Source organism: Lepidothrix coronata, unplaced genomic scaffold, assembly GCF_001604755.1.
Source record: "Lepidothrix coronata isolate B3197 unplaced genomic scaffold, Lepidothrix_coronata-1.0 Scaffold38, whole genome shotgun sequence".
Lineage (NCBI taxonomy): Eukaryota > Metazoa > Chordata > Aves > Passeriformes > Pipridae > Lepidothrix > Lepidothrix coronata.
The window spans coordinates 2,031,793-2,057,291 of record NW_016690218.1 but is presented as its reverse complement, the minus strand read 5'-3'; the positions used below and the strand labels follow the sequence as shown (position 1 = coordinate 2,057,291).

The 25,499-nt window shown below is 41.6% G+C and overlaps 1 protein-coding gene across 3 annotated transcripts; it reads left to right on the top strand.

The window, feature by feature from the left end:
- Window positions 1-276: 276 nt before the first annotated feature.
- On the top strand, window positions 277-25,499 carry EPHX1 (epoxide hydrolase 1). 3 transcript variants are annotated; one of them, XM_017812913.1, is made up of 9 exons: window positions 277-374; window positions 13,015-13,199; window positions 15,026-15,206; window positions 17,361-17,588; window positions 18,629-18,758; window positions 19,433-19,647; window positions 21,774-21,882; window positions 22,836-22,961; window positions 24,430-25,499. In XM_017812913.1, exons 2-9 carry the CDS (start codon window positions 13,020-13,022, stop codon window positions 24,653-24,655), a joined length of 1,395 nt encoding a protein of 464 aa, XP_017668402.1. In that variant the 5' UTR covers window positions 277-374; window positions 13,015-13,019; the 3' UTR covers window positions 24,656-25,499. The 3 variants fall into 3 exon arrangements, with proteins under 3 accessions (XP_017668402.1, XP_017668403.1, XP_017668404.1); XM_017812914.1 differs by lacking the exon at window positions 277-374 and adding an exon at window positions 12,450-12,502; XM_017812915.1 differs by lacking the exon at window positions 277-374 and adding an exon at window positions 12,493-12,535.

Below are 25,499 nucleotides of genomic sequence, written 5' to 3'. Positions count from 1 at the left end.
CCCAACTCTGGCATTGCAATGGCAGGTCAGTGTTTGCTGGGCTGGGCTCTCTAACCCGCCGTGAGCCCTGTGCTCCGGAGCCCAGGCTGAGCTCCCAACTGCCTGAGCGCTCCAGGGATCCACCAGCGCGGTGGACAAAGGGGACAAAGCCATCGCATCCCTGGGCTCGTCCGGGCACAGCTGCGGCGGCGGAGGCCGGGAAGAATCCCTGTCAGCGCCCCGGTCGTCCCGGAGCTCCCGCCCCCGCGGCAGGACTACATCTCCCGGCGGGCCCGGGCAGGGCCGTGCCCCTCTCCCGGCGTGCCGGGGGCGGCCCCGGCGGCAGCGAAGGGAGGCGAGGGGAGGAGTGGGAAGTGCGGTCCCGACCGCGGCAGGTGAGAGCGGGCGGGTCCCGGTGTCCCCCCCGGGGCGGGTCCCGCTATATCCCTGGGCTGGGAGCGGGGGGGTCCCCGCGCTGCTGCGGGATTTGTGAAGTTCCCAAACGGGAGGCGAACGGTGCCCCGGCAGGCGGAAGAGCCGAAAACTTCCCATCCAGTAAGCGGAATTACTTTTCCAAGCGATTCCGCGTGCCGAAGCCTGCGGGCTCCGAACTGTGGGAGAGCGGGCGCTGCGCCTGCATGCCGAAAATGCCAGTGTTTTGGAAAGCGAAGCCGGAGGTATCCGCGCATTAACAGTGCGAATTACTGAAGTCTGGATAACCCCGGGTGGGGATACTTAGGTTGGTTTGGGAACAGGAAAGCCCTAATCTGCGTTTCTGTGGGGAGCGTAAATGTGACATTCCTGAGGGTTTGCTGCAGCCAGGGATGCTTGTCCAGGTAAAGGTTCCTGATAAGCTGGCCTTAATGCTGACACTGCTTACGGCAGCAACGATTTTATTTAACATTCCTTGGGAATGCGGCCTGGTTTCCCAGTTTAGTTAGAGTAAGTTGCTTAAACTATTGGCAAATGAGTGGTTTTGGTTTGGTTTTGTTGCTCATCTCAAAATGGGGATATGAAATTGAACTTTTATTTATTTAGTTAGTTTATGGGTAATTTGCCAAACCTGAAAATTGTTTGATTGAGTACTGTATACATAGTTCCCTTTGCTGAGCAAGGCTTTTAGGGATGAGAAGAAAACCTTTTAAGTTTAATGAGCATATTTTGTTGCATAACTGAGCAATCTGCAAAGACTAAGCAAATGATGTACTCCCCTCAAGTTTGGCTCAGTTTGTCACAATTCAGTTGGGATTTTGACTGCCCAGCAGTTATAACATACCATAATCAAGTACATTGCTTAAGTTTCCGACTCTGTTGAATTAAGGTGCTCTCTCTTCTCTCTTCTCTTCATAGCATAGCTTTATCAAAAATAAGACAACTTGCCTAGTTATTGTAGGTGAATCTACAAGATAGGATCAGTTTTAGAGGCCAGTGTCTCAAGTTTACTTACAGAGCGACAAGTGCAGGGTTAATATTTTGATTGGCATCACTCCTTGGAGAAGCCATGCCTCTCCCCTGAAGCGGATATTACTCCTGTCTGAAGTAAGCTAAAACTGAGACTTGAGTGCACAAATTGCTAATGGTTACTGAAAATCGATGGAAGATAGGCCCCAAAAGCAATTAAGCAGCTTTGAAAATCAATCCACAGTTGAAGTTGTCCAAGGACAAGGATTAGATCTTTGTCAGGGCTGAAGTCCTTGTGGGGAAGGTCCTGGCACAGTGTCAAGTTCGTGGCTCTTTGTTCTACATCTTTTCCAGTCTGATTTCATATATAATAATGTGCATGTGACTTGCTTAAACTCTGCTTCTTTGTTATTTCTTCCAGAGTTTGTTATTTTTTTCATATGTGTAATCATGGTGTTGAAGTAAATAATTTGAAATAGAGCATAGTTGGTAATAACCAGTGCAGCCAAAATCCACATGCAATTTGTCTGTATGAATTGTCCAAAATAGATTTTTGATTACTGGGTGCTTTAAAAGGCCTTTTTTCCCCCTCCCCTGTTGGTCTACTGTACTTTATATATTTGGTCATTCTGTAGGGCAATACAGTGCTTTCAGCCTGTTTGTTTATTTGGGTTTCAGCAAAACCTTCAGACTTACCTAGTATTTTTAGGCATAAAATGTCAATGTTTTAATCTGGTAAGCACTGTGAAAGAAGCTCAGGCTCCTTAGTAGAATATACATGGCCAATTTGTTCTGAGTAATTACAACAGGTAAATAAAAGGTTTGGGGTAATAATTCTGGAATGGTAATATTCCCAGAAATTCTTGTTGCTTCAGTAATAGTTTGTCAAGTAATTTGTCAGTAATAAAGCAGGGATGGGGGTAGTAGGTGAAGTACAGCTTATAGCTCTAGGCAAAATGAATTGATTTTCTCACATATTCCTATGCACATTTCATGTATTTTAGTTGGAGTAGTCAAATTTTGTGGCCATATGAGCAGAGGTAAAGCCTTACCTTTGTGGCAGAGTGTGCACTACTTCATTGGACTTGCAAGAGTATTTTCTTCGTGCAATGCACAATCCCAGAACCAGGGCAGTCTTCTTTAAAGTACAAGTTCCAAATGTGGCAAATACTTCTCTAATTACTGTGTGAGTCCCTAAAGAAAAGTCACTTGGAAAGTAGAGCATCTTGCTTCTCTCTGAAGAGCTTTGGTCTGCTTGTAATTAATGTTGAAAATACTTTTTTCCCTTCTGAATACTACTACTGGAAAAGTCCTGGATTCTTCCTCTGAACACATTATTTTTAATTAAAAGCATCATTGTGTGTGTAAATGGGTATTTACATAAACAGTAAAGCACAAAAAAATCTACCTCTAAAATGACATTTGCTTTAATATCTTAGTCATGCTAGACATAGCAGGATGGCTGACAGTGATTTGAATATACCCTGGGGTTTATGGTTGTTTTTCTAAAGCAGCATTATCAGCTTTTATGTATATATTTAAGCGTATTGTTATTGATTGAATGCTTTCTGACTGGCAGGGCTGGGAATATTTCTGTGGGAATTGTGGTAGCCATGCTTTTTTAAGGTGCTTCTTTCGATAGTGTATTTGCCAGAATGTTTATGAAGGGATCATAAATGTTTATGAAGGGATCCTGCTGGGTTAAAAAAGAGGAGCTGTTTTCTAGATTTCTTCTCTGAAAAGTGAGCTGTTCTTGAACATTCCTCCAACTTTTTTTTGGAACATCTCTGTTGGAGATTATTAGGTGTAACCCACAACACAAGTAAATGCTCAGCAAACTTTTTTTTTTGTTTTTTATCTCAAGCAATTCTTCTCATATTTATTGCACCCAGCAGTAAAACTTTTTAATCTTGTGAATTCTGTAGTGAAGACACGTAATTATTGCTCTTCCAGTTTTTTCTGTGTCTGTAGCCTGTGTATGTTTTGCTCTCTGATAGAGGACAGCTCTTTCTCAGGTTAAACGGTGATGCGTTATGAATCAAAACCAAAGCTCTGTTGAAGGACCTAGTACTCTTGATTGCTTCATCAAGAGTGTTAATTGCTCTAATCTGGTGGGTACAGGTAGTGCACTGTTCTAGATGAAGCCAGTATATTCAGAGAGAGCTTAAGTATTTAGTTTTTTTCTTGTTACATGTTTACTCTGGCACATCCTTTTGGTGTTGCAGTTATTTGACAGAAAATGATGACTACCATCTGTTCCCCTCCTCTGTCATCATTCAGAGTTCCTTTTCTCATTGAGAATGAAGTCTTCATAGAGAGATAACAAATTTTGATCTCTTCCTGTTTCCATAGACACAATTAATAATTTTTTTTCTTTTTACACTTATACCTCTGGGCAAAATGAATTGATTATCTTACATATTCTTATGTACATTTCTTATATTATAGTTGGAATATTCCAATTTTGTGGCCAGGGAGTCTGACATTCTAGAAAAAGAGGAAATCAGAAATAATAGAGGAAGGAAGGAGTCTCATCATAGAGGTAAGAATGATTATGGCATCATGAAGGAAGAAGAGACTCTGGCATCCAAGAGGAAGAAGAGAGTCTTTCATCACAGAGGAAGTAGAGATTGTGGCATCACAGAGGTAAGAGGGAATCTGGCATCATAAAGAAAGGAGTGAGTCTGGATTGAGGAAGGAAGCAAGAAAGGAAGGAATCCGTAATAATAGAGGAAAGAGGGAGTCTAGCATCATAGAAAAAGGAGGAAATCTGGAAAAATGGAGGAAGGAGGGAGTCTCATCACAGAGGTAGGATGGAGTCTGGCATCATGAGGGAAGGAGAGAGTCTGGCATGATTGAGGAAAGGAAGGAAGGAGTCTATCATAATACAGGTAAGAGGGAGTCTGACATCAAAGAGGACAAGAGGGAGCATGGCATAGAGGTAAGAGGGAGTCTGGAATCATAGTGGAAAGGAGACTTAGAAAGGTAAGAGGGATTGTGGCATCATGAAGGAAGGAGAGAATCTAGCATGCAAGAGGAAGAAGAGAGTCTGGTATCACTGAGGAAGGAAGGAGGCTATCATCATAGAGATAATAGGTTGTCTGGCATCATAGAGGAAGGAGGGAGTCTGGAATTGTAGAGGAAGGAGGGAGGCTGGAATTACAGAAGTAAGAGGGATTGTGGCATCATGAAGGAAGGAAATGAGTCTGGGATCAGAAAGGAAGAAGATAGTCTGGCATCATCTAAAGAAGGGAGAAGTTGGTCATAGTACAGGTAAGAGAGAGTCTGGCATCATAGAGGCAGGAGGGAGTCTTGTGTCAAAGAGGAAGGAGGGAGTGGCATCAAACAGGAAGGGAGAAGTGTGGGATCATAGAGGTGAGAGGGAGTCTCATCATAGAGATAAGAGGCATTGTGGCATCATGAAGAAGAGAGTCTGGCATCACTGAGGAAGGAGGGAAGGATTATTTATCATAATACACACAGGAGGGAGTCTGGCATCAGAGAGGATGTAGGGAGCCAGCCATCACACAGACAAGGGGTTTCTGGAATCATGAAGGAAAGAGAGATTCTGGCATCATAGAGGAAGGAGGGAATCTCATCACAGAGGTAAGAGGGAGTGAGGCATCACAGAGGATGTGGCATCACCATCCCTGGAGGTTTTTAAGATGAGACTGGATGTGTTACTTAGTGCCGTGGTCTAGTAACCACGGCAGTGTTGGATCAAGGATTGGACTTGATGATCTCGGAGGTCTTTTCCAACCGGTTTGATTCTATGATTCTATGAAAGAGTCTGGCATCATAGAAAAATTAGGAAATCTGGAAAAATAGAGCAAGGAAGGAGTCTCATTTAAGAGGGATTGTGGCATCCTGAAGGAAGGAGAGTCTGGCACCCAAGAGGAAGGAGTGAGAGTCTGGCATCACTGGGGAAGGAGGAAAGGAAGGAAGGAAGGAGTCTGACATGACAGAGAATGAAGGGAGTCTGGCATCGTACAGATAAGAGGTATTCTGGAATCGTGAAGGAAATGGGATCCTGGCATTATGAAGTAAGGTAAGAGTGTGTCATCATAGATGTACAAGGGAGTCTGGTGTCATAGGGGAAAGAGAGTCTGGCATTGTAGAAAAAGAAGGAAATGGGGGGAAAATAGAGGGAGGAAGGAGTCTCATCATAGAGGTAAGAGAGATTGTGGCATCAAGAAGGAAGGAGAGGATCTGGTATCCAAGAGGAATAGAAGAGTCTGGCATCATTAAGGAAGGAAGGAAGGAGTCTATCATCATAGAGGTAATGGGATGTCTGGATCATAGAGGATCAGGAGAGTCCGGTATCATAGAAATAGTAGGAAGTCTGAAATCGTAGAGTAATGAGAAGGAGTCTGGCATCATAGAGGGAGGAGGGAGTCTGATATCTTAGAGGATGGAGGTCATTTAGCATCACACAGGAATGATGGAGTTTGACTTCAATGAGGGTGGAGGTAATTTGGCATCACAGAGGTAACAGGGTGTCTGGCAGCATGAAGGAGGGAATCTGGCATCACTGTGGAAGGAGTCCTGGGGGGAATCTCATCATAAAGGTAAGTGGGAGACTGGTGTGATAGAGGTAAGGGAAAGTCTGGCATCACAGAGGAAGGAGGGAGTCTGGTATCATAGAAGAAGGGTAGAGTTTGACATCATAAATGTCAGAGGGAGTCTCGAAGGAGCACGTTTTCATTCATGCTGCTCTTTCTACCTGGAGTCATGATCCTCATTTAAATTCGCAGTGCTCACCTCATCTGTTTTGCCTATTGCCAGAAAATTCCTCTGACAGTCTTTATATTCATCGTTTCCATCTCCACACCTTCTTTTAACTGAAAGATTGTCATGTACTTTCTTGTTATGTACTTCAAACTACTTGCACTCTTCCCCCCCCCCAAAGCACCACATATACGTCAATTCTGCATGTTTTAATAATTAAAGGTTTTAGTAACACAGTTTTCTAACAGTTCTAATTCAAAAAGCTTGTAGATCTGCCAGTAAAAGAAGATCTTTCACTCTCTAATTTCATGGAAGAATCTTAAGATACTTAGACTAATGGAAAATCCTACAGGAAACAGGAGGACACAGCGGTGTGGGATGAAACTGAATCTTATCTAGAGATCAGACTGGGCAAAACATTAGCAATAATACCATGGCAGGGAAGGAAGGTAACCTTTTACTCTTCAGTACTGGACGATTTGGTGAAGCTAAAAATAGAGCCCTTATTTACCTTAAGGCCTGAAGAACAATTACCTCGATCTCATTTCCTTATCTGTAAGATCTTAGTTCTTTTGGTTCATCTGTGATTTTTTTTTTTCCCTACCCTCACTGTAAAATGCAGATACTGGCATAGGATGAGGAGGTTAACCTCAGTATTGCTAGAAACTCTAGTGGAAAGCAAAACAGAACAATGTGTTATTCATCATTTCTTTTAAGACATTAGGTATGAAACATTGAAGTAAAGCTCAAGATGTGTTTTGGGCTCTGTTTTGCTGGACTGTGTAATTTAGTTGGCTGGATACTGGCTAAGAACTGTTTTAAAAACTTCTTACTGGCATGATATCCTTCCCTTTTTTAACTGTAACATGTAATTTGAGAGAGCACTCTGTCTTGGAGACCTGGCTTTCAGCTGTGTCCACCCTCCAGTTGTATGCCAGGCTTCTGTGGCTTCTTTGCATGGATGCTAAAAACCTCTTCTTGTTGGAATTTGAGGGACATGGAATAGAGTAAACCCTGAATATGATAAATAGGATAAAATCTTTGCATGATCTAACCTTAGTGCATCATTATGGTAGTTTAAACAGTTGTTTCACCCTGACTACATGTTCAGGGTATTCACATGAATTATCGTGACTGAACAGTGGTGATTTAAGAATCCTGTTGTTGCCTTTCTGTCTTAAACAGAAATTATTGCGGATGGAGAGTAGATCTCCTTTCCTCTGAATCATGCACAGTCATTAGGTCACAATAACAGGCATCACACAGATCCCAAGTTGGATTCTGCCAGTTTGCTTTTCTGTAACCCAGAGGCTTTTTTTATACTCTTGGAAGGAAGTGGGTTTGTTGAAGCATAATAGAAGCGAAATAAGGAAAATTGAGATAAACAAGACATGTTTTTAAACAGCATGGAAGAATGTGTTGGGCATGGCTTTGAAAGAGCAAGTAATGTTGCTAAAATAAGTGTTCTTGTAAACTGAGTTTTTTCCTTTTAAAAATGTGGCATGCAGTATTTTAAATTATGATTGTGATATGAGCTTTGACTGGCCAGTGGTTACATAAATATGCTGACTCTGGGTGAGGCAAAGTGGATAACAGTGAACTTAGTCCCATACTACTTTTCTTTCATGCTTAGCTGGGTCTTGGTGCCTGTCAGCTTTCAGTGTAGTACTGGAGAGTTAACAATTGTCACAGGATCATAGGAATATGTTGTCTGAGGTGCTCAACTACTCCCCTGGAATGACGTGCCTCAGGGACTAACTGCCCTAAATAAAACTTCTGGGTGATGCATATGGGAACCTCCGGACCCTAAACTGACCCTGTTGATTGTTCCTGTTGTCCAAGGGACAAAGCAGTGAAGAGCTGGCAGAGAGCAGTGCCTCAGTGCCACAGGTGTGGGGTGTTCCTCAGCAGTGATGGAACTGTACCCCTGACCCTGTCCTGGGAGCAGCATACCCTGCTCCTGGGAGAGGCCTGAGAGACTGTGGTTTCCCCTGCTTTGGGAAGGTGACCTCATTCCTTGCTTGTAGCCTTCTAATTAGGTTGCTGCTGTACTGGCTAATTTCTGATTGTGAACGGTCTCGAAAAAGACTGTAAAATAGAATGATATCATCTCTTCCTGCTGTTTTGGAGATAGCATTGTGTGCCACCTCCCTATGGCAATAAAAAATGTAAATGCTAAATTTCTTATCGAGACGAGGCAGCAACTCTGTTGGATTTGTACTTCCTGTCTTTGATTCACTTCCCAGCGTAGGATGCTTTATTTCATCTGATGCCTACCTCTCCTCCTTTCCTACAGTGTTAATGTATCATTTTATGCTCACCTGGGAGATGTTATCAGTTGTATGCAAAGCAATTTCTGTGTTGCTAAGCTATTTTGAAGCTTGTCATAATGCTCCATAAACTACAGAAATAGTAAGCTTTTCTTATACAAGTGCCTTGACTTGATGATTTTCTCTCTGTTCCTGGTGCTACGTAATGACAAAAACGTGATGCCTGGAGATGGTAGCAGGTAGACTGAGGGTGAAGCTTCGGGGCCTGTGCCATGTGTTAGTCCCTTTCAAGCTGTCAGTGCTAAGGGGCCCTGTTACAGGTGCCATGGACTTTTGAAGTCCTTCAGTGGGTTGTTTTTCCTTCAGGTCTCTTGGGAAGAGTAACCTGCAACTGCTGCTCTTCAGGCAAAGCAATGGGTAAACAAAGATGCTGCAGCAAAGGGTTGCCTTTTCGGTAAAACCTAATGGGGGACTTTATGTAACAGAACAAAAATAAACAGAAACATCACTTCTAAATTGAGCTGTTATTTCTCCTGCAGAGTAATTATTAATCAATAAACCTTGTGTCTGACAGCATCAGAGCATGCCAAGTGCTCTGAGCTACCTTGCAGTCTGCTAGTAAACCAACCCTGGAGAGAAAATGTTACTAACCTCAAGCCGTGATTACCTCTGGCATGTGTCTGAACGCAGCACGGTCTCTCACGTCTTTTGCTTCACCCACACTCCACTCACAGGGTTTGATAGCACCACTTGGAGTTGTGGGTATTGTGCATCATTCAGGCCGTGGTAGCTGGGTTGCAAAATGAGTTTCCAGTGTTAGGTTGAAAGTCTGCACAGTTGCTTATTTCTCCAGTAACACGTTTCAGATGTATTCTAATGCTGCAAGGCAAAGATGGATGGTTACTAGTAGGATGAGATGCAGATTTTACCTTTAAGCTATTTCAGAGGTGACATCTCTAAAGATAAATAGCAGTGTTCTCTGGGGCATCTGCTACTGGGTACTGATGAAGGCAAGGTGTGAGACAGGACGTAGCTTTGATGTAAATAATAATTGCTCTGTTCTGTGGAGCTCTTAGCTCTGCTGTTAATGCACGAACAGAGGACAGTGCAAATCAAAATGCAAAAAAGTGCTGAAAACCAAGAGTGTTTTCAAGAGGGAGCAGTATCTTTAAGAAAGTTTAGGGGTTTTCTTGCAAACGCATTTCTTGAGATGCACTTGGCCTTCAAGAGGAGCTAGTTTTTAGGCTATTTACTGAACCCATCGCATTTCAACATTTTTCTTTTAAAACATGTTTTTAAAGCAGCAAACCAAAAGCATTCTTCCTTGAACTCTTTAGGATAAAAGTACTGTCTAAGGTATTTAAGGGCTGTCTATAAACAATATCCACCCTGGGGTACAGCAAAGTCTCAGAGCCTAAGTACTTGACCATGGAATAAATGGAAATATTTTGTTCTAAGGTTTTGCCTTTGTTGCATAAAAAGAGGAAAAAGCCAAACCAAAACATGAACTCCCTTTGAAGTACTCAGCTATAAAGGCAACATGCCAGTGTGGTTGCATGAAGAGACTTCAGAAAATAAAAACACCAGCACTTTGTTGTTGACATCTCTGAAAACTGTGAATATAGAAAAGTGTTGTTGTACCTGTTTGTCCTTCCACATTTGTGGTTGCTACTGTGTTGCTGCACCTTGGAACAAGTGTAAGGAGCTAATAACTTCCATTTCACAACAGATCTCAGTAATGATTAGCGGAGGAAATTCTGGTGCAGATGCATCACGACTGAGGCTGCTTTATGCCGTTCAAATAACACACAAGAGTTTTAGAGAACCAGCTTGAATAGCAGACTTGGGAAATCACCGAGTGCATTTGCTCTAAGTGGTCTCCTCTCGGCACAGGCTGGAGCTGTTGGTAGGAACATGCTGCGTTCCAGCAACTCATCACCAGCAAAACAATCCCTTTGAGTGTGCTGTGAACTGGTGCAAGTCAAAATACTGCTGACGCACTTTGCCCTTTTCTTCCTGTGCACTCAGAAAAAAATGTAGCGTAGTTGGAGCTCTAGGCCCCTGTGCTTGTTGTAATCAGGAATTTTACAGGCGCTTTCAAGGGAAGCGAGGTTGGATATAGAGGGTCTCTCTGTTAGCAGAAAATAATCCAACCAATATCAGAGGCAGCTTCTTCGAGTCAAAATGACATCTCATGCAAATCAATTTGTCACCAGTCCCAGTTCTCTGCAATAGGAGACAGAATTGTTGTGAGACCTGAAGATGATTTTGGCACTTGTTGCTGGTTTGTAAACAAGCTCATCCTCAAGTCTGTTTGGAATTAATTGCAAAAATGGGTGTCTGTTCGCACAGTGAATTCTTTCCACACAAGGTCCAGGGTGAATGCAAAATAAACATATTTGCATGCAATTCCTCCCATATCTTCTACTGCAAAAATTCTGGTTTCTCAAGTATCCTTGAGAGCAGATGGGGGAAGCAGAAATGTTTTTTGTAGCTCTGGGGACTCCGGTGACTTAGGACATAAGAGTTTCTTGCTAGAGGATGGGCTGAGGTTCTGTTCTTGGGCAGTTCTGCATTAGGTGCTGTGCCTCTGTCACCGTGTTGGCATAAGCCAGGAGAAAGAATCCTCTGTTTTTCTAGGTACCCCAACCATTCTGCCTGAACAACAGGGCTGGCACTGACAGCAGCTCTTTTGTTTGTTGTGGGGCTTTGTAAACGTCTTGAAGCTGGCCAAGAGTCTGAATTTTTCTGTGTGGTGTTTACATAGTTATGCTGTGAACCTTTGTAGTCTAGACATGGCCTGAGTTCTGTTGTGATTTCAGGGAAGTTGCTGTTTTTCTCTATGAAGACTTAGTAGTAGAAATGTCATTAAATACTGTAGTAGGTATCATTTCTATGTGAACTGCTTTGATGTTTCTAGAAGCCCCTCCAGTTGTCCTTTGCAGTAAAATTTAATTGTGCTCAGGATGTTCCTAGACTACACTGGTTTATGTGTTGAGGCAAGCTGAAATTGGATAAACTTTTTAATTCTGGGGTAAGTTACAGCCTGAGTATGGTAGAGGTGGGAAAAGAGTGTTGTCTTGTGCTCCAGAGAACACGGTGAAGAAAAACAAGCAACAGAAATTATGGAAGCACCAGTGAAACAAGTAAACATTAAGTTTTCTCAGTGCCCATCATTTCCAATAGCTCCAGCCTCTGAGGATTCAGGCACTTTTCAAGGGTGAAGCACTTGCATATATAAGCAATAGATTTTTCTGTAGCTTGCTGTCCTATCTGCACAGTTCCTGACTTCTGTACAGATGTTTTAGTGGGTGCTTATTTTTACCATTTATTAATTTATTGTCAGTCATAAGAAAATTAAAGCCAAGAAGTTGACTAAAATGTGTCCTGTCACATAAAGGCACTTACCACACAGGTCTGCTTCATTCCTGCTATAATCCTGTGAACCCCCATTAACTTGTGTTAAAATTTCTGTTTTGATCCAGGAGTAAATTTGGTGCATTCTTGATGACTCTTTGAGCCATTTCAGAGCATCAAATTACTCTGCAGCAGTAAAACCAACAGAACCTTCTGGCTCTAGAGAGAATGAAGACATTCTGGGTCATAAAAAATCCTTGCCCTACAGAAGTTTTGAAATACTTCATGTCTTAGCAATTCCCCAGCAAATGAATGTTTGGAACACAACATTCTTTAAAATTATGCATTAAAACGACGACAGTACTGTTCCCCAAACCACTTTATTTCTTATACTTAAAGGCATGCTTGAAAACATTAATTATTAAAGACTGAATATTTTTTTCTACTTGCAGCATAAACCAGTTCAAATATATTTAAAAAGGATTATTTTTTTTTACTAAGGTGTTCTGTTTGACTGAAGCACAACAACCCTGCAGCTGGCTTATGCAGATGTGCTGTGAAATCAAGTTCTTCTTCACTTTGACAGAATTTTGTCACTTGGGGAAGTGATCATATTCTAGAGCCAGGAGAGCCTGCATGTGGTTTTCTCTTTAAAACAGTTCAGAGGGAGAAAGAAAGGGAAGGTCCTATTACCCTTTGCACTGGTGTTCAAGGGTTATGCAAATATATCCCTGCCCCACTCTCCCAGGGTGACTGGGAGGTACAAGGTGGCTGCCTTCACGCTCTTCACTTTTTATTCTGTATATATATATATATATCTTGTTTTTCTTTCCCTACAGATTTATAGCAGTAGATATATAAGCCTTACTGAAGAGATGCTCTGCATTTGAGTTTGTGGGAAGGTATAGAGCTTCAGAGGAAGAGAAAGCATTAAACCTCCTTTACCCTTGAAGCTTAACTGCAGTTGTGGACCACTGAGAAAGCCAATGTGGCATGTTTCATCAGTGAACTATTTAATTATGACGCCATCTCTTGACTTGCTTTGAGTTCTGTTTTTGTTATATGTGTTTTATTTAAAACAATTCTTCCCCACTTGAGTTGCGTAGGCTAAAACGTTCTATTTCTGAAATTTTACAGGAGTGTTGATACACTGTGAGTGACAGAACTTCATGTAGATGGCATCTTGTCTAAAAAGGGAACAACCTTCTATGGTCTTTACAAAGTGTGTGTGTGTTTATTAACTGATTAGGTTTACCCCAGTTCTGTTCTTCTCTTGCAGGCATTATGCTGCTTGAAGTATTCCTGGTTCTGGGGACAGTCATTATCTACTTCTTATTTTCCAAGAAGAAAGAAGAGACATTGCCCTTCAAAGATGGATGGTGGGGCAAGGGACAAAAGCCTGACACTGAAGAAGATACAACTATTCGGCCATTTAAGGTGGAAACTACAGAAGAAGAGCTGAGTGTAAGCAAATCTCTGGGCTGGGGAGGGAGAAATAAGAAATGGCCAAATAAATGCAGAACTTGCTTGGAAGTAATTTTTAAATTGAACCAATAGTTACACTTGTGAGAATGAGGCAATGATGTCCATGTCTTGGGGGAAGGGACTTCTAGTACTTCAGAAAATTGGTATGGATAGGCAGATTTTATACACTGCTGTACAGTTCTGTTCTCAGCTGGCTGTAGCAAGATTGCTGGTAAATAAACCTACTCTGCAGAGCCTAATAAACATAAAAATCATATTACAGATTACTCAACTCTGTTTTTCTGTTTGTGCACTTTGCTCAGTTTGTGTAGATGAGAATAAGAACAATGTCTTTTTCTTTCTTTCTTTCTTTCCAAAGCAATTACGAATACCTCATTTTCTTGACTGCTTTATGTTTGCAGCTGTGTTGGATGCTGATTCTTCTGTAATTAATAGTCTACTTTGGTCAACACTAAATTACTGTGGTAATTACAGTAAACATACATTGCAGAATTTGTTGGATAGAAAGATTTTGATTGTGTGTGTTTAAGCCAGGGATTGAACAGTTTCACAGATCTGTGTGGAGTCATGGTTTAAACAATACTCACGGGATTGCTCATATTATTCATTTATAATAGCTTCCTAATTTCTCAGAAAGTCCTGGTTTTTTTAACACTTTGCTTGCCCTTCATAGTAGTATCAATGGACATTGATCTCCATTATGTTTTCCCCTTACGCTGCAGACATTAAGCTAGATAATTTCTAACTTAGAAATACTTTTGAAACATGCCATTCTGTATTGTGACAGCTCTTGCAACATAATCCATGGGTAGAAAACTCTGGTTTTAAATATGAACTAGGAGTTACAGTTATGCTAGTGCACGTTACTAAAACATTTTAAAAGGTGTTGAGCATAGAAAAAAAGCATGTATGTAAAGACACGTTAAAAACTCCATTTAGAAATCCATGCTTTCTGTACATGGATTTCAAAACAGAGAGTTCACGTTCTGACATCTTGCCTGGGCTGAGACTGCCTGTTCAGTGAGGCATGAGCCAGTGCTTACATTTAACTCATCTTGCTCAGAGTGGGAGCTGTCTCTGTTGCTCTATTGGAAAATGCTGTTCAGGTTTAAACCCCACGGAGGTTTGAGCAGCATTAGATTTCCAGACCTGCCTTCCACCCTCAGCTGCTCTGTTCACAGTAGGAAGGGGCTCTGGGCTGTCCTTCCCTGCGGAGTGATTTTGGACTGATTTTTGTCAGCATCCTGTGTAACCTTGAAGTGCAGGGGGAAGGTCACTTTCATAGTTATTCCAGACTGGGAAAGTTTAATTTCAGTCTAGTTTCACCAGCTTTGTGTCCATGCAAAATCCTTCAGAGTGTTTCCCAATGAAAACATCCCACCCCTTGATTTGGGAAGGAAAACAAAAGGTTTGGGCCAGATCCTTGCCTTGATTGTGACGTTGGGCTCACAGGTAACCTAGGGAACAAAGTACCCTGGAAAGGCAACAAGACTTAAACTGGGAAGCCGCAGTAGTGTCAGCAGAGCATATTGCCCTCTGTGGTTATCAGCCTGGCAAACAGGTTATCCAGCCCTGCAGAACAAAGACAGTGTTAAGAACAGCTGTAAATGGAAGAGGAAGGAGGCCATCTGGAGGAGGAAAAGAATTGGAACAGCTGATGGAGCATCAGCAAAAGGCACAGGTGTCTAATTAGAGATGTTATTTTCATTGTTCTCATTTCTCTTGGGAATTACTAGAAACCGTGCACAGGAGAGCCCAAGACAGCAGACACAAGTGTTTTAATGTCTCTTTCTTTTTCCCTGTAGGACTTATTTAGGAGACTTGACCAGGCTCGGTTCACTGAGCCACTGGAGAACAGTTGCTTCCATTATGGGATTAACTCAGTGTATCTCAGGAAGGTTGTCTCCTACTGGAAAAACCAGTTCAATTGGAAGAAACAAGTTGAAGTCCTCAACAAGTACCCACATTTCAAAACAAAGATTCAAGGTGTGTAGCTTTTCCCCTTAAAAAGTAAACAGTAATACTTAATCTTATCTGCAAGGGATCTTGGTGGTGAGAATGCTCTGGTTGTGTTGGATGGGCCTTCCCTCCCTGGCTACCCTAGCATGGATCATTGGCATCACTGCTGAAGCAGCAAGAAATTCCTTCATTGTAACTGAAGCCTTTAGGACAAGGAATGACAAATGGAATTCCCTATGCATGAGTGGGTTGTCAGCTGGTGTTAACAGGAGCCAAGCACGGGCATTTGGAAACAGAACTGGATCTTAAGACGTACACATGTTCCCTGACTTGCATGCAGTCATGCAAAAATACCCACAGATGTCTCCTCATGCTCCGCGTAGTTCCCCAGCTGCCGCTGTCACAGTGATGCCTTCAGCCTGGCAGCCTCCTCAGCTGGGTGTGCTGGCCACTCAGGTTTGTCCCTGCTTGGCAGGACAGATGTGCTCTGCTGCACCATTTCAAGGATTCGTGGACTAGGAATGCAGAATGCCTTTCCCTTGGGGTTGATGTGCTGCCAGGTGTGACAGAATGGTTTGTCTTTTTATTCAGAGCACACACACGTGTTGGAAGAGGTTGTTCAGGTAAGGTCTGCTGGTGCTGGAGCTTGGTCAAACTGGGCATTTTAAGATGTTTGATTTAGGGTTGTGCTTGGGTCATTTGGGAGTGCAGCTGTAGATCTAGAGCACAGCAGGCAATTGTCTCACTTGATGGCAAAATTCAAGCTTAAGAGTATGTTGTACACTTTTGCATCCATAATTTTGTATGTTATTTCAAGTGGTGCAGTTTGCCATAATATTTAAAATGGATTTGGGACAATAAGTGGTTATTACATAGTGGTTAGATCATAAAGCTTTTATTTAAATGTATACAACATGGTTACTGCTGAAAAAGATATAACCAAAAAAGTTTTCCCTTAAAAAAGGAAAAAAAAATATCTGAGACAAGAAAGGGAGAAGCAGCTAAGGACGTTGCACTATGTATAGCAATGGGAAGAGCAATTTCAGTGTTAGGAAAGATTACAGAGAGGAGACATGAAAAGACAAGGTCAAACTTGCTGTATATCAGATTCCTACCTTCTGTCATCACTTGAAAGTTTTTCAGAGAATACAGAGATTCACAGAATTGTCAAGGATGGGGAAATCTCAGTCAGTGAAAGAAGGTGGGATCACTTGTGAACTGGAGTTGATGTGAGTAAAACGTGCTTAAATACATCAAGCAAATTACTGTTTCTTGGAAAGCAAAGCCCTGAATGGGGCTTTGGGAAGAGCAATTCACCTGAAGCACATAGTGCAATGCTGTGTGAAGCCTACTGCTTACATAGAGAAAGGATCACAGAGGAAACTGGACTGCAATTCTTACCTTTTTACTTAACCAGGAAGAGACTGCTACTAGAACACAGTCTCCTGTTATGGTTTACACACTTAGAGATACTGAAAGCTTTGGACAAAAGATAGAAAAGAACTACAAAAATTAACTCTCTTTTAGGAAGGCATTTTGTCAAGTCCTTGATTTGGCATGACTGGTTTATCTGGCTTGATTACAGGAGGCCTCCATAGACAGAGAATTCCTTTTGCTGTAACATTTAGGATCAGTGGCTGGAGACAGAAGCCAGACATGTTCAAGTGTAAAGTAAGGCATGCACAAAACGAGGAAAGTGATTAACACCCCCAAACAAACAGCTGCTAGTTGAGATGAATTCCCTATCTCTTGGTGCCTTCAAGTTGCAATTTATGCCTTCAGGAAGAAAAATCTGGGGTTGACTGGAGCCTATCCCATGCCATATAGGGACATTTGGGTAAAATTTAAGGGCACTTGGATGAAATGATGTAATTGTCTCTTCTGCCTTTAAGCTGTGTGAGTCACTGTGTTACCGTTAGTAGATTGGCAAATTAAGACATAGCAGTGAAGCAATTTATTTTAAAACAGAAATACACCAACCTCATTTGGCTGCTGTGATGCTTAATTACCCATCATAAAGTACTTTAAGGTCCTTGGATAAATGTATCCAGAGAAGTGCAGTGTGTTTGCATCCTCACTAAAAAAAAGACTTCAGAAAAGCTTTATTCTTAATCTGTTCTGTGAATAGTTTCAGCGTTGTGGTAAATTTGAGCATGCTAATTAATTATTTTATTTTTGCAGGCATTGATATCCATTTTATTCATGTAAAGCCTCCTCGTTTGTCTGAAGGCCAGTCTGCAAAGCCATTATTAATGGTTCATGGTTGGCCTGGCTCATTTTATGAGTTTTACAAAATTATCCCTCTCCTGACGGATCCTGCAAGCCATGGCCTCAGTGATGAACACGTTTTTGAAGTCATTTGCCCATCTATCCCTGGTTATGGTTTCTCAGAAGCACCCTACAAAAAAGGTATGATGCATGAGAAGAAACTGAGCTACCACAAACCCGGTCTCACAGTGAGATGGCCCCTGCTAGCAGCACAGTAACTCCTCTTACACACTTTTTGTTTTCTCACTGTAGAAACAGAGATCCTGTGTGTCATGTGGGAAGAGGGAGATAAGAGGGTGACTTTAGGTGACATCACTGAGTTGTTTCTGGAGCAACATATAGATAAGTTTAAAAGAACTATAAAAAGCTATGAAGTGACAACTCAGGAATTGTAATTGAGTCCATGAATTGTCTGTGAGTGAGCCAGCAGAGTAAATTTAATTTATTACTGTTCCTTTTGGGTGTTTTGAATTCAGCATTATATTCAACGGCGTTATACAGGTAGGTGAGAAGCATCAGTTGAAACAAATCAGTTCATATTATCTACAAGGCAGATTGCAGCCTGCTCATTCAGCTTGTGCTTTCAGTTATGCAAACACAAGCTGCATCAAACTGAAGCAAGGTAGTATTTAAAGTCATACTGAGTTTCGTATTTAACTATGTGTGCAGGTGAATGATGTGGGGAAGGTTGGTTTTGCTTTTCTCTACTTCCCCGTTTACAATTCATGTCGTCAGTGTCTAATGAAGTGGAGAACTGCATTACTAGTGGAAACTTAGAGTTTCCAGCTGTCATTAAGAGGAGAGTGTGCCCACAGTAGGCAAAATAGAAACACACTCCCTGGGCAATGCTCTGTGCCTCTGATGGGGCTCAGCTGCAGTATGACCACAGTTTAGTTTAAAGGGAGTCTGGCAACCCCTTGGTGGGGCGAGTGCATGGGCAAGTGGTGGGATTAGAAGAACACTAGTCTGCAACAAAGGCTGCACTTGGTCCTTTCTGCTTGCTCTCTAGACCTTGCCTAGATGGTGTGCAAAGGCTTCCATATAGTCTGTTGGACAGGTGAGGAGAAACGGACTTGTAGCTTTTTAGGAACTTGAATGTTGTCTTTATGTGGAGAATAAATGCTGCAGGGTGAGCAGTGTAGGTGGAATTAATACAACAATGTTCTTTTCTTTTAATGCAGACTTTAATTCTGTAAGTGCTGCTTCTGTTTTTTATGAATTGATGCTCAGACTGGGATTCAATGAGTTCTATGCCCAAGGTGGTGACTGGGGCTGGCTCATCTGCACCAACCTGGCCCAAATAGCTCCCAAGTGAGTACCCCTTTGGTGGAGCACTGCAAAGCTGTTTTATTCTGTGAGTGGTTATTTCTTGTGCACTTGAAAGTTCCTCTCCAAGTCCTCACATGAGCACTGCGTAATTTCTTTCATTGCTGTTCAGTGTTCAGCAGTGATCCAAAATTACATACCTTAATTTATATTATATACCTGTTCTTTCAAACTGTTGTGCAGTAGTTTTGTAATGGCCCCGCTGATGTCTGGAGTGGGATAAGTGCTTGTAAGTTAAAAAAAAGGAGGATTTCTGGCTTAATGCCCAGGAGTGTGTGCTGATTACTGACTGCTGTCCCTTTGACTTGTCATTTTTGTGTGAAAAGCCACACTGGAAAGTACAGCTGAGGTCATGGTGTAATTAGCAGGTTGGAATTTAAGGGCATGCATTTTTGTTAATAATATTTTCAATGTCAGTGGTCACAGCACCAAGCCTGCCAGAGTTCAAGAAACATTTGGACAACACTGCCAGGCACATGGTGTGATTTTTTTTTTTTTTTTGGTGTCGTCCTGTGCAAGGCCAGGAGTTGGACTTCAGTGATCTTTGTTGGTCCCTTCCAACTTGGGATATTCTATGATTCTCTGATTCTAAATGTAACAACTTTAAACCCCTTTTGATTTTTGTTAATTTGTGGGGCTTTTTCTGTTTTTACTTTTAGCCATATGAAAGGTCTCCATTTAAATCTAGCCTCGGTTTCGAAGATGGGATTCACTCACCTGCTCTCCGTTCTGCTGGGCCGCTACTTTCCAGGGCTCTTTGGTTTCCAGGAGGAAGATATTAGACGGATGTTTCCCTTCTTGGAAAAGGGGCTCTACAGGATCTTGTCGGAGTCTGGCTATGCTCACATACAGGCTACAAAGCCGGATACTGTTGGTAAAACAAACAAGCAAAACCCCAACCTTTTAATAAAGCTCAGAATACTTAGTCTGTTCATTTTAGCTGTACTTATGTAGAAACAAAATGTCCCATTTAAAATACGCAGAAAATATTTTTTTTTCTTTGAAGTGGGAAGGTTGGAGGTTTTAAAAGGTGGGCTCCTTTTCTCTATCCAAGTCAGAAAGGGTTACATATGTGTATATAGCATTACACTCACTTCTGCATGCAGAAGCATCAAAACTGAGCATGCTCTAAGTGCCACTGACCTCATTTCTAGTTTTCATAAATAAAATAGATTGTTTAATACTTTTCCACTTCTGCTGCCACTGGGGACTGTAATTCCATTTCAAACGCAGCTAGGCTGAGAGCAAAAGAGAGTTTCTTCTCAGAGAATGGATCACATTCAAATGATGTAAACCATGAGAAGCTTTTAGCTGTCTCAACACACAGTGTAACTTATTTACTAGAGAGATAAGTAATACTTGAGAAGTGAAATCACATTTCATTTTCACTCATTGTTCTGAATCACTTGCAGACTTTCAAGGAAAAAAAAAAAAGTGTGGCTATGAATGTTCTTCCTAGATGAGCTAGTCACTCAGATTGCTTAACTACTTTAAGTATCTGGATATTAAGTGTTTCTATTTTAAAAACATCTTTTATGACTGAATTGGACAACTGAGTCAAGAATACTGACTACATTTTAGTTTAGTGCAGGACCAATTCACTCATGGATTTTATTAAAAACATAGCTAAGGAAAATATTTCTTAATGGTCTTCCATAAGCTTACCCACAGAGGCAGGTATGTTCTTAAAATGTGTAGGCAAAATGATAATTTTATGGATTTAAAATAATTTTGCTCCCACTGAGTTTTGATTTCTAAAACTTGCTAGTCTTTTGTACTTTAGGAAAGAGGGGGAAGCTGACAGCCATGCTCCCTCTGCTGTGCTTTTTTGGCTGATTCTTGTCCCTACCAGTAGTGTGTGGTCTGTCAGAGCAGACTGTGCAGACTGGGAACCAGCAGCCACTTCATGCTTTGGGGCTGGAGCATTCCTGCAATTCTGAGGACAAAGGAGAGAGGAGTTGTCTGCAGTGGCAGGTTCCTGTAAGGAGGAAAACACTCTAAAAAAGGAGATGTAAGGTTCCTGGAAGGAGCTCTTTGGGAAACCTGCATGTAGAGTGGTTTCATTTTCAACTGAGGGAAATAGGCAGCACCTGTATTCCAAGTGCTGTTAAGATCAATGTCAGTTTTTCCTATATGTAAACAGATGTGCTCTTCTTTACTCACAGGCTGTTGCTTTTTAGTTCAGCAGATCTGGAACACGTGCTAAATAGAACTTTTTCAAACGCTTGCTATTTCAGTTATCAGTATTGGTTGTTTGATAACTGAAATTTCACTGTCATGTTTAAATAGCAATTACTGATGACATTGTGCCAGCTGCAGTGTTAGGCATCTTTCAGGAAGGTTTGGTTGCATGCATGGAACTTCAAATACATTGCTGTTCCTTGGGAACAGCTTTTTCTCAGGTTTTACTGAGCAACTGGGACAGTTTATGGTCCCTGTATTTCACAGCACTAGACTGTGTGAGCAGAGTTCCAGGTGCAGGTGTGTTTTTCCTGTCCAAGCAAAACAAACTATAGAAACTATATTAATGCTTGTTCTACATGAAGGCAGCTGGTTATTGCTAATTCAGAAGATGGACTTTTAGTCAAGTCTTGCTCTTCCTTAATGACTTTCTAATAATCCTTAAAATGTTTTTGCTGTTAGGTAATGCTGCAAATCCTCCTGGTCATGTGTAGGCATGTGGGGTTTGGCCCTACAATACTGTTTAATATATGACAACTTCCAGATTAATGGAAGCAAACCCTACTTGGCACATAGAGCTTAATCTTATTAGCTTACAGGAAAAAATAAAAAGCCAGCAGAAATCCAGTACTGTTACATCAGTTCAGGATTAAGTGGTTCCAACTCATTGCACTGTTTTATTTATTTATTTAAGAACACAGCTGCTGGAAGACCTTTGTAAAGTTACATCTGCTGTATTGTAACAGGCTGCTTCTATAATAGTCTGAGTTCAGTAGCTGGATATCACAATTTCAGTTAATTTTTCCTCCTCCTTTTCAGGCTGTGGTTTGAATGACTCTCCTGTAGGACTGGCTGCATATATCCTGGAGAAGTTTTCTTCCTGGACTGATATGGAATTCCAGAATTTAGAGGATGGAGGGCTAGAGAGGTAAGCCTTTTCTCTTATGCCATTTTGGATGAGGTGACTCAGCCCCGAGTCATAGCTAAAGAGGTTTGTCTGATTGCCTCACAGGGAGCCTGTGATGACCACAGATGGTGCAGGGCTGTACTACAGCATGCAGAGAAGCAAATAGGCCATGGAGGCTGATGTATTCCCTTCCCACTTTGATCTCCTAGAAAAGAAATACACCCTGCAACTTCGGGATATTAAAAACTGACTTAGGGGGAAGAATCTCATTAGGATAAAAAATCCAAAAGTTTAACTTCCATTAAGATGCTGGGAAACAAAACTCTTGATTTATTTTAATACTAATAATTAACTCTCTATGAATTTGCTTTGGATTCATTGGTTTTGCTTCATGTACCTACCATTTGCTAATACAGGACCATTCTTAGTGTGCAGCAGAAATCCAAGATGAAATCCCATTTGAGAACTACCTGGCAGGAATGAAGTGGCATGTTATGAAAAGGCCCATTTGAATGGAATGTTTGCACTTCATACAGCTAATAATTATATATGAAACATGCACTGTTTACAGCCCATGTTGGTGTGTGATGGCTCTGTTGAAGGCTCACGGTAGCATTTCACATTACCATTAATAAATGGCACAAGCTGTTCCATGTGCTGTTCTGCTCCCACCCTCCCAGTCTATGGACAGGATAGGCAGCTATGCTGGAGCATAAGGTGCTCATTGGAGTCTGCCTTCCGTGTAGGAGTTAAAATGTCACTTCCCAGTTTGTGTCTGAAAGCCTTTAAGATCCTTAATTGGTCACTGACAGAGGGGGAATAGTACACTTCACCTCTCCACTCTCAACCAAGTTAATTGTTTTTTTACCTGTAATGTTTTTTTTCTTGCAACCAAACCAAAGTCAAGCTCCTACTAAAGTAATGCAAATTGATATTCAGTTCTAACTAAGCAACCTCTGGGCTTACCTATTCAGGAAGTTTAACCTGGATGATCTGCTCACCAATATCATGATCTACTGGGTGTCAGGCTGTATAGTCTCCTCAATGCGTTTCTACAAAGAAAACTTGAAGAAGGGGATAGGCACACAGAAACATGAAAAGTAAGTGGGGTTTTTTTTTCTCTTTAAATATTTTGCCCTGATCTTAATTTTATGGTTGCAGACAGACTGTTGCCTTGTAGATGCTGCAGGTTTCTGAATGTATCACAATGTTCCTCTGCAGGACAGGCCTGGTAGTTGATGAACTGTGTTGTGCTTGGAAAATGCAGTAATTAGGTAGGAATCCTGAACCATCAGTAAGAACACCTGACTGGAAGTGCTGCTTGAGGACCTCCCATTCATGGTGTATCCATGTACTTCCAGATTTTATTTCAGCTACTAAATTAGCCTGTGACTGAGTCATGCAGTCAGTTTTGTTTAGTTTGTAGTTTTAGTACTTTTCTGGACACACTTTGCCTATTTCTGCAAAAGTCTTAAGTCCTGCCTTTGGAAGCAACTTCAGCATACTGACAAAAGGGGTAAGTCAGAAGTCAGTAAGACTGATGTGCCTGCTCCACAGACACTAAAGACAGCAGCTTGGTTGCATATACTTGTGTCAGCTTGAGTATTAGTGAAGGCTTAAACCTGCCCTGAGGTACTTGCACCGACAGCTTACTGCTATGGGATTCATTTAGCTGTGAAATGATGCTCTCAGGAAGCTGACTCAGTTCTTGGAGCTGTAGTGGCTACACTGTGAGCGGTATCTTGCTCTGGTTCTGCCTCCATGAGATGATGTATATGAGCTTCTATGTGCCTAGAGGACAGTCTCTCAAAGTCTTGTGTAAAATTAGGCACTCTGATCTCAGGCTTCTAGGGGTTATGTGCCCAACACTTTTTGTATCTACATTTTAAAGTCTGTCACTTCTGACAGTGCAGCTTATGTGTATGAGATATTTAAACCTAGAAAATGTGGCTCTTCTTATAACAAGCACACATCGTTTCCCTTTCTGAGAGACTCTTTCCCTCAAATCCATTTGCTTTCTTACACTTCCTAATGCACTGAATGTTTTGTAGAGTGCATTTGTGCCACTTAAAAGCAAGAGCTACTTTACAGGGTAAAGTCCACATTCAGAAGCATTTCTTCTGACCTAGTCTAGATTTACTCTCTATTTTCTTCTCCTCCCTTCCACTTTGCAGCACTTTGAAGTAATTCTTCCCCTGCCTACCCTCCAGGTTGTCCTGCCAGGCTCAACATGTTTGAGTTGTAATCTTCACTGTAAATCTCTTGAGCACGAGTGCAGCATGAAGAAATTTGCTGCCCACCACCTCCTAGAGCTCTCTTCTCCATTTCTGTGCTTTTAACTCTCATGCCCTCGAAAAATTGCCTTAATGTAAATGTATGCCAAAAAAACCAATATTTTTTTTCTTCAGGAATTACAGTCTTGTCTCCAATTTTAGGATCTGGAAGTCAAATTATAATTGTCTAACAACAGTGTGCCCAGCTGTTCAAAAACACCATTTTCTTGGGACTTTTCACTTCTTGCAGATTTAAGTGTTTGAAAGATTAAAACTATTTTCTCTCCTCTCTCAGGCTCACAGTACAAGTACCTACTGGCATTGCCTCCTTCCCTAATGAAATCATGCACACACCCCAGGCTTGGGCCCAGAAGAAATACACCAATATAGTTTCCTTCCACTTCATGCCTCGAGGGGGCCATTTCGCAGCTTTGGAGGAACCTGAACTTCTCGCTAAGGATATTCTGCAATTTGTTGGGAAAGTAGAGAAAGAGCAACTTTGGAAAAAGAAAAGGGAATAACTTCCCGTACAAACAGCAGGGTAATTACTTTTAGCTTAGCACATGTACAGGGCTTACTAAGTCTACTGTAATCCATGTAATTAGATCTTATTACTGACCAGACATGAGAGAGGACAGCAAGAAAAATGGAGTATATCTCCATGAGATACTGCCATAGGGACCTACTGATTTTGGTTGGTTTTGGTTTTGTGGGGGTTTTTTTGTTTGTTTTTGGTTTTGTTTAGCTAGGCTAAGAAAGCAGCAGGAAGATTACTTGGCTGTCTTCTAAAATGTGTTCTGTAGTATTCCTGACTCTTGCTTTGAGATTAAAATATAGACCTTACAACATAACTAACAACAGTTTAATTGTTATGAAAGGCTTTTTTTTTTTTTTCATGGCAGCAGTAAAACTTGAGTTGCTGTAAGCATGAAGTTCCTCACATAAAGAATGGGGAGCAGCCTAGCAAGACCTAACTTGCATGAGTGCATCAGGCAATCAGCATCAATGATCTACAGTACCTTTAAACGAGGCCCTTGCCTACTGCTGGCTGCCTTTCTCTTCCAGCCTGGGCTGTTAAGCAGCTTCCTGGCTGTGAAGAAGCTCAGCTCCTCTGTGCCAGGCTCCTGGGATAGCACCATGCAGGGAGCAGCTGGAACACACAGGTGGCTGTAGGTCGGACCAAAAGGAGGGGCGGGGTAGGAGTAATTATAGCCCAAGCTACCTCTGCACTGAGTTTGTACTCATAACTTAAATCATAGCCCAGGGTAAGCTCGACACACTGTGGTTTTGCACGGCATTGTAAATACTCTTACTGAAGAATAAAAATTTGGTTAATTTGAAATTAAAAGAAATTTGCATTAAAAA